Raw genomic sequence first — 9,234 nt, forward strand, 5'->3', positions numbered from 1 at the left:
AGTCTTAGTTAGGGTATAGAAAGACAATACCTTACCAATAACATAGCTAGGTTTGTATTTATTAGCGCGGAGTTACTAATACTAGGCGCTATTAATAGGTTAGGCTCCTATATAGGGCATTATTTAAAGTAACTAAGCCGTAGGGTTAAAGGGGGGGAGTTATTCACCGCGGCTATAATGGACTCCGCGATCGCCGCGTCCGTGGTTATTAGTTTATATTATTTAACGGGTTAGTATTAGGACTAGGTTTACTATCTTAATAGGGTTATAAGCGTCCTTCTAGTAACCGGGTAGGCTATAAGCAAGGCATAATCTATTATTAAAGCGGCGCTTATATTCCGTGTCTAAAATTCTATTAAGGTTTATAGGTTTTCTAGTTGCTACTAGGGTTAAGGTTAGGGTCGGTATAGAGGCAGGGGCTTAAGTAGGTAGGTAGTAGTTAGTGTTCTTTTTAAGGTTAGCTCGGTGTATATAGTTCGCGAGGTTCTTAGTAAATATATTTATCTACTTACTCTAACCTATATAGTCGCTATCGTTAATTTTATAGGCGAGTTTAAGTACTAGCTCTTCTATCTTTAGGAAGATAAACTTCTAGAGTAGGTTTATTTTCTATTTATCTGTCTTCCTAGCGTAGACTATTAACTTATTAAGCTCTTCCTTCTAGGACTAGTAGTTACGCTCGCCCTAGGGGAAATAGTTAAGCTTGTTTTTTGCGATCTAGATTATATTAAGGACCTTATAGTAGGTAGCGAGGTCTTTAAGTATATCTTCCTTAGTAGGCCATTTCTATATAGACGTATTATTTAGGTTCTCGTATATAAGCTCTAGGCCCTACTTAATAAACTTATAGGCCTTATCCTTTAGTATATCCGAGATATAAAGGATTTAAAATTAAGCTGTATTAAAGTAGTCCTAGTTATAGTCGAAGACTCCTTTAATCTTAATATGCTAGGTTTTAAAGTTAGCTTATTATTCTAGCGGGGTACCTTTTCCGCTAAATATTGGCGGGTCTTTAGACCTCCGTTTTTTCTACTAAGTTACTACTATTATTATAGGGGTTAATTGTTTTAGAACGGTAATAGTCTCTACCTAGGAATTAATAGTTCCTATCTAAAAAGTAATAAGGGCACTAAGGTTTTTATTAGCTTTCTTGTTGGCGGTGTTTATATTATATATATATTATAGTCCTACTTTAATGTTACTAAGGAACTTATTAGTATAGTTAACAAGGGTAAGGTAAGCTTTATTAGGCTTAAAGGTCTTAGGGTATAGTAAAAAACAGCGGATTGTCCACACGATATTAGGGTGTGTTTATATAAAGAGGTCTATGAAAACGTTATAGGGGTTCTAGGTTTTGGCCATTTCAGCGTTATTAGTGTTACCTATTTAGGCGTATAATACTAAGATTGTTAAAATTATTTAAAACAATACTAAGATTATCTAGAACTATAGTATAGTGTTATTGGTCGCGCCAGGTCATAATTACACTAGGAAAACGAAGATAATAGACTAGGGAAAAATAAAGATTGCGATAGGGCGTAAGAGGAGATACTATAAACTGTCACAGTGCTGTAATAAAGTAGACTAAATAACTACGTTGTGGTATAAGAAAGAGAGGAAGGTAAAAAGGGGGTATTATATATAAATAGTAGGGCCAGCCGACAAGGCGCTAGTGATAGGCCAGCTAATAGTATAAGATAGTACGAGATAGTACAAGACAGTATAATACAGTATGCGTTAGGTCAGTGCCGTGACATTATACTTATATAGGGAGAGCAGTCTCTTGCTCCTAAAGAAAGGTAATACAACTCTTAAGGTCTCGTTTGTCTCGTAGGCACTAGGTCTTCGTATTCTACCACATAACATCGCTTAGTAGGGCTAGGAGAAGTTGCTCTTTAATATTGTCATTAGTAAGTGCTTAAGGTATTAAAGCTAAATTGATCTTAAATCGATTTAGTATTTAGATAAACTTAATAATTTATATCTTTGTAGGGTTAAATATAGTGCTATAAAACTCCCTACGAAGTCTAGAGATATAAACCTTATTATTAGCCTTATTAAACTTCTTTATTCCTTCCTACATTCCTTAAATATCGTACGCCTTTATTATCGCTTGCATCTCTTCCTAGCGGTCGTCTCCTATCGAATTATAGATAATCTTATTTGCTTCCCCTCGTCTTCTTCTTCCGTCAGCTAAATTAACTTAATTTAGGTCCTTTGCACCAGTAATAAAATCCTAGCTCTCTAATATAATTAGGGCTACCTTATAGGTGTACTCCTAGTCTGCAAAGTTATCTCTATTAAAAATAACGATTTTACTAGCCTTATAATTGTATATAGGTGTCATTAAGGTTAAGGTAGAGGAGGTTATTTTAGGGAGTTAATACCGAGTTAGGAGAGGTGTTGCTACCTAGGCTTATAACCTGTTAGAATTATAAGGTTATAAGGTTATAGCGGAGCTTTTTTAAGGGTCTAATTAATAATATAGATAACGCAGACGATGAATATTAATTGATTTGTAATCTGTGGATGCGGTTAATATCTATCTAGATTGACATGTAGAGCTCGGTCTTGCAACGTGTCTAGAGCTTAGTTAGCATCTCTCGCTTAATTCTAACAACCCTCTCCCCTTCCTACACTCGAAATAGAAAAGGCATTCAGGCGTAATTCTGGGATTATGAGGAAAAGACTAGATAGAGTAGAGCTCCTTAACTTAAAAGTATCAGTTAGGTTATACACGGGCCTCTACTACTAAAATCTCGCGATCTTCAAATTCCTTCCTCTACTTTCTCTTATGCAATTGACCCAAAAATGGACTCTACTAAGGCTGCGCTTGCGAACCTAAGGCTTTAAGATAAGCCGAATGTTACTGCTACTACAAGGAAGCATGGATGCGACTGTACGACTCTCTCTCGGCGATTCCATCGCGTTACCGCCTCGGCCGAAGGCTACGATTCTATGCGGTTACTCGGCCATGCGCGGTCCGAGGCCTTTATGAAATACGTCAACGATCTTATAGAACGCGGTTTACTTTCTATAATATCTATACTTCGAAATCTAGCTGGTGGGATTATAGGAAGGCAAGCTTAAATCGGCGTATCTACTCCCTATTAATAGAGTACGGAAGAATCCCGACTTAGCGATATATTATAGCTTATATTTTAAGCCATTTAGTTAAAAGGTCGCGGAGTATAATATACTGCTAGAGAATTTATATAATATAGAATAAAAAAGGATTTCTAATTAGACTTTTAAAGAAGTTAAGACGAGTATTTATAAATGTAAGCTTTGCAGTGTGGGAGAATTGAATAAACGACTTAATTGTAAATGTAGCTCTAAAGCCTCTATATATACACAAAGAAGGTGGAGGTAATAAGACATAATGGGGTAATAGGTAACTAAAATGGGAATAGTGATCTGCAAGCAATATATAGGGTAGCGTTAACGCTGTCCTAAAGCCTTCTCTATACAGTGCTAGTAGTCGGTTACAATAAAAAAGGTGTAAGGAGACTTTGTAAACAGGGGACTATAAGGCACAATTGTAGGAATAGGATAGATTGTGAAGAAGACGAATTCTTAAGGAGGCAAGGCCCCTGGGATCGTGGAGACTATATATTACGAGTACGTGACCGACGGATATCTGAGGGGTGTCCGGGGGTTGTCCTGAGGGCAACCCAAGGTGACTGTAATAATATCCCTTATAGAAGGCTTATAATAATAGAAAAGCTTAAAATATCGTTTAAAATAGAAATAGAAAGTAGATTACTATATTAGTAACAATTTACGTTAATAGAATAAGCTTCTTACTTAGTCTTATCTATTAAGTAGTTTTTAGTAATATATAGAAGTTATTATAGCTTAAATAAATGCCGTTAAACTAAAGCTTAAACGAATACAGTCAAACCCCCTTATAACGATATGGGGTATATAACGACATTCCCCATATTACGATCTACACCCTTAATTAGTCCTTTTTTGGTGTAATATTACGATATTCTGGCTTTTGGTAATATCGTTAAGATGTCTTACCAATATTGGTATAACCAGAAGAAATTTTATATGGGAGGGAAGCTATTTAGCCCGTAAGGTAGACACCCTAGGCCCTTTTCAAACACTTAGTAGCGTGTTAGCCTCCCTTTTCCCGCTTATTAACCTAATACTTAACTTTATATATAATGATATTTGTTAGATAATCTATATTCTCTATGGCGTAGGACATGCACGAGTCACGTGCACGGGGCACGTGCGCTGTAAATATCTTCGTCTTAGCTTAGAGCTTAAGGTCAATCAACCCTAAAGATAAAACCAAGATCATCAATTAATCAACCAATTTCATTAATAAATAGCTCTATATAAACTATCTAACAGTTATAAGCCCAGTCCGCCGACTTAAGAAGCTATTTAGCTATTACTTAATTATTTAAAGAAATTCTACCTTATTATTAGACTCTAACACCTCATTATTAAGGACGCAGACTCTAACAGAAATCCTACCTTAATTGTCACAGGACGAGATTCTATGAGATTCCACGAGATTCTATAAAATTCTACAAGATTCTATAAGACTCCACCTTAATTATTAAAGGACGATCCTGACGATAAGGACAATCCTAACGATAAAATACTATCTTAATTCCTCCTTTACCTATTAGTTAACTAACTCCACCGTTAAGTTTGTTTACCACAATTATCCTTAATAAGCTAGAAGACTGGGAGTAATAGATCTAGTAACTATAAGCCCTTATAAATAAACAAATTTGGGCCTATATTAACCTAGATAAGGATATACCTTAATAAGGTCTACTATAAGAACCACCCTATCTAGAAGTTATAGATTTTAATAAGAACGCAACCTTATACTTAGAGCTGTTAACAAATTAGTAGAAAGCGTACGACAATAGCAAATAATACTATAACTAGGATATAAAGTATTTCCTAAGATAGAAAGATTATCTTTAACAGATCCGCACCTAGATTACGTCTATAATATTAATCTAAAAGAAGCTACTGCTTAACCCTTCTCTTATAGTTAAGAAATGGCTATCTTAGTTAAAGGAGAACACAGAACCTACCTTATTATTTATTAGAAAAAAGGTAAAACACTAGTATACGGAAGCTCTTAAGGGGTTTAAACACTTATTAAAATTAAATTAGTAGCTAGATTAATAGGAATATATAATATTACTAGGCCGTCGAAAACGGACTCTGCACCTGTACGTGGTGACGGCTACAAACCTGGGTCTTCGAAGTTCAGACCCAGAGCCAACGTAGAGACGTCGCACAGCGTGCGATACGACATGGTGGTGGTGGTTGCGAGCGTTATGGGCGGTGGTGAAAAATTTTCAGATGGTGAGATCTCGAAAACCACTACTGTTGGCCCTTTACAATTCAGCTACTACGCTATTCTCCTATCCAAGGCACCTATACGATCCAACATGGATGCACAGCATTTAATAGCATCCCCCAACCCCCAAACAGAAAGCATTAACAACCTCTTACATCGACAAACAAACAAACGCAAGTAAGTAGACGAACGAGCAAATATACGGCCCCTCCTAGCCCCCAGGGCGATCGCCCGCGGAGTATGCGGTCACTCGCCATTATCTACTAAGTATTTAGCAGCCTAGATTGCGACCCACGGTTTTCCCTATCTCCTTTCAACGGAGTGGTGACCCTTAAAAAGGGCCTAGCTAGGGCCTAGGCACAAAAGATACCCAAAATACACAATATCCCGCTTGCTTGGTATTATAGTAATTAATAGATAAATCCCCCTTACGCCTTTAATAGGCCTTAGGGGGGGGAGGTATAGTATATATGGTAATGGTTAAACAAGAGATAGTATATAGGGGATGGCTAAGATATAGGAAACAACAACAACACAGCAATTAATTGGCAAGGCCTAGCTAGGACGTAGTGAACCCTAGCTAGGATAAGCTAGAGAAGGAAGTAGTGGTTCCTAAGGAGTTCAAACATCTAAGGAGGACAGGACGTAGTTATAGGCCCGCAGGGCCGCCGCTATGGACGGACATGGCAAATCGGGGTTTTTCATCCTACTGAGGTGGCTTATAGGGTTTTTCCTCCCCCAACCCAACTGCAGGGTTTTCTTCCTGTAAATTACAACAAGTTTTCCCCCTGTGACGGAGTAGTCTGCGTGGGCCAGATAGGATCCGTATCAGACGTTAATCAAAGAGTTACTACTACTACTATATAATATTACTAAGAGAGAAGTATAAAATACCCTAAATATCTAATGGAATCTAGCTTTAAGAATTAGTAGAAGTTATTTAACCTTTTAGCGACGCCTACTATATAAAGTATACTACCGAGTTAAATAACCCTTAGAAGTTAAGATCTTCCGAATACTATAGAGTAGTAAAGGAGCTATAAGAAGGACTTAGAACACCCTTAAAAAAAGCTAATATTACTATAAGAGGGAGTACCTTTAATGCAGACTTCGTAGAGTAAGCTATTAAGGATTACTCTAATACTACTAAAGGTTTACGGAGAGGAAAAACCTTAGTATATAATAGACGCTTAAAGAGAGCCGGGATACTAGTAGATAAGGAGATGTCCTATAAAAAGCTAATACCTAAGTGCTTAGCGTATGGAATATAAGGATATTCCATTTAAGACTATTAATATTTATTTAAAAATAAGAGACCTGTAGGAGTTATAATCAAAGATACTCGTATTAAAAGGGCACTAAAGAAGGTAGAAAAGAATAAGGATCTTGCCGACTAAGTTATAAAGATTAGACTTGAAGAATAAGAAGACGAGGCTTAATAATAATAGGATAAGAGTTAGGAGATAGTTAAGATTAAAGGAGAAGCTAATGCGATATTCCTAGAATTATTTTATACCGGTTAACTTTACCTACTAAAGCTATTAACTATTCTTAACTTAGGAACCACTTTCTATATCTTTAATAACCTCTTTTATTTCTATAACTTAGGAAAGCTCTATAATATAAATACGTCATCACTAGTAGCTTAGAAGTGCCTATACTAGGCTATAGCAACGTTACTATTTAAGTTACAAAACTAGAAAAGAGCAAGGGAATCCTACGTCTTAAGGACGTTACCTTTTATACGGACTTTAATACGAATCTAATGTTGTTCCGTCTACTTTAAAAATAAGAATACTACTAAAATAATAAAGGAGACAATAACCTTCTAGTTTAAAAGGATAATATAATCCTATATTAAATGGAAGAACGTTATAGATAATAAACTATTAAATATATCCAATTAGGAAGTCTATTAGCGTTTAATACAAGCTAACTGCTACGCCGCTAATAGAAGTATAGAGCATCGTTAAGAGACATTTGTCTAGATGCGAAAGGTAATATACAACTATAGCATCTACGTCTAGGTTATTTAGGACCTATAAGCCTTTATTATTTAGGTATTAACGCCCTAGGAGTTAAGCTTTAAGGCCCTAAGACGACGGAATGTTAACACTATAGCCTCGCTAAAATTAAGCGTTAGGTCTTACGAAGGTTCTTAAAATAAAATATTAATAAACCTTATCTTAACCTCTATATTAACTAGACTAACCTTAAAAAAGCGCATGCCGGATTTATACGAGTTATGCCTATCTATAACACCTTCTTAGAAAAATCCTTTCTATATTTTATAACAACGCACGGTAAGTAGAAGGAGACACTATAAGTACTTAAAGATTTTATCTAGTGGATTCGTCTAAGGTATAATCTTAAAGTTAATACTATTAGATTAGACAATAAGCTAGGGAAAAGGAAACCCCTTAAATAGCTATAAACTTAAGGGATTATATTTAAGCCTTTAGCACTATATACCTAAGCTTAAAACGGTACTACCAAACGCTTAAGTGGTGTAATTATTAAGAGAGTATAAGTAATAAGAATTGCTGCTAATCTATTATATAATCTATAGAACGAAATAGTTAACTATATAGTTTACCTTTAAGATTAAACGCTATGGGAAAGCAATGGATGGAAATCGCTATATAAAGGGTTCTATACCTTCCTAGCTAATAGGAGATTAAGAAAACCGCAACTAGCGCACCTAAAAGCCTACGGCTATAGGGCGTATATAATGACGTTAGACGCCTAGCTAAAGAAGAAAAGGCTAAGTAAGCTAGATCTGTAAGCCTATATTAGCTACTTTATTGGCTATAACTCTACTAATATCTATAGGATCTGGATCCTATATAAGAGTATCATTAGCTCTACTAGGGACGTTATCTTTAACAAAAAGATATTCTTTAATAGTAAGTAAATGGATATCTTAAAGGATCTATACGCTAAATTAGATACGCTAATTAATGTTACGGCTTGTATAAATGCCTCTAGACCGAAGCTTATAGAATGCTATATTACAAAGATACTAAGCTAAGGAGAAGGGAAAAAGGGGTCGCTAGGACCGATGTAAACAAATATATAGGGTGAGCCGCCAAGGCGCTAGCTCCAGGCGAGCTAATTACAGGTTAGCAGAATATAGCAGAATTTGGTAGGTAACGTGCGATAGCGCCGTTATATTACCCCCCTCTTTAAAAGAAAGCCTGCCCTTAGGCTTAGTTAGAAATAGGGTAGTACTAGGCTTATAAACGTAGGATTATAAAATATAAGATAAGGAGATAAAGGGGATATAAGTGCGTCCGGACTAAGTATAAAAGGCAATTATAGGCTAAGTAAAAGCACTAGGCTAAAAAGAGTAGCCGCTAAAAGTCTTAGCACGGATCTAACTAATTAGATAACTTTAACCAGCGGTTAAAGTTCCTAGATATTTGAAATTTTATAGTACTAGTAGAAAACGGTAGAATATAGCAGAATTTGGTAGACAGCTATATTAGGGCTTTAGGGCGTTTTTGTCCCTATATTCTTTTGGTAACTTATTATCTTTATTATACTAGCATTCTATCCATTTATCTAGGTACTTTGGGGGTCCAGGCGTATTAGGGTATTAGTTATAAAACTCTTTAAGCTTCTAGGGGCAGCCTATAAAGTTCTATATAGGGTACTAGATTAGGTCTAGATTGTAGCCCTTCTATTAGATACGGTATTTTAGCGTTCCCCGTACTATCTTATAGGCTAGTATTTTATTAACTTCCTATTTATTATTACCGTTTACTTAAACTAGTAGGGGAGGCTTGTTCTTTTATTTAGGTAATAGGTTGTTTATAGCTTTCCGTAACTTATCTAGTAAGAAGATAGGGTAAACCCTAATTAAATTTAGGAGCTTTACCTTGTATAAG

General features: G+C 35.8%; 1 protein-coding gene across 1 annotated transcript; it reads left to right on the forward strand.

Moving 5' to 3' along the window:
- Positions 1-2,853: 2,853 nt before the first annotated feature.
- Positions 2,854-3,090, forward strand: K441DRAFT_590423 (uncharacterized protein; the record flags this gene model as incomplete). Its single annotated transcript, XM_067644799.1, has 1 exon — positions 2,854-3,090. A coding segment is annotated over one exon (237 nt), but the record flags the coding sequence as incomplete, so codon positions are not given.
- Positions 3,091-9,234: the final 6,144 nt, after the last annotated feature.

Source organism: Cenococcum geophilum (genome assembly GCF_001692895.1).
Source record: "Cenococcum geophilum 1.58 unplaced genomic scaffold K441scaffold_73, whole genome shotgun sequence".
In the NCBI taxonomy this organism is placed as follows: domain Eukaryota; kingdom Fungi; phylum Ascomycota; class Dothideomycetes; order Gloniales; family Gloniaceae; genus Cenococcum; species Cenococcum geophilum.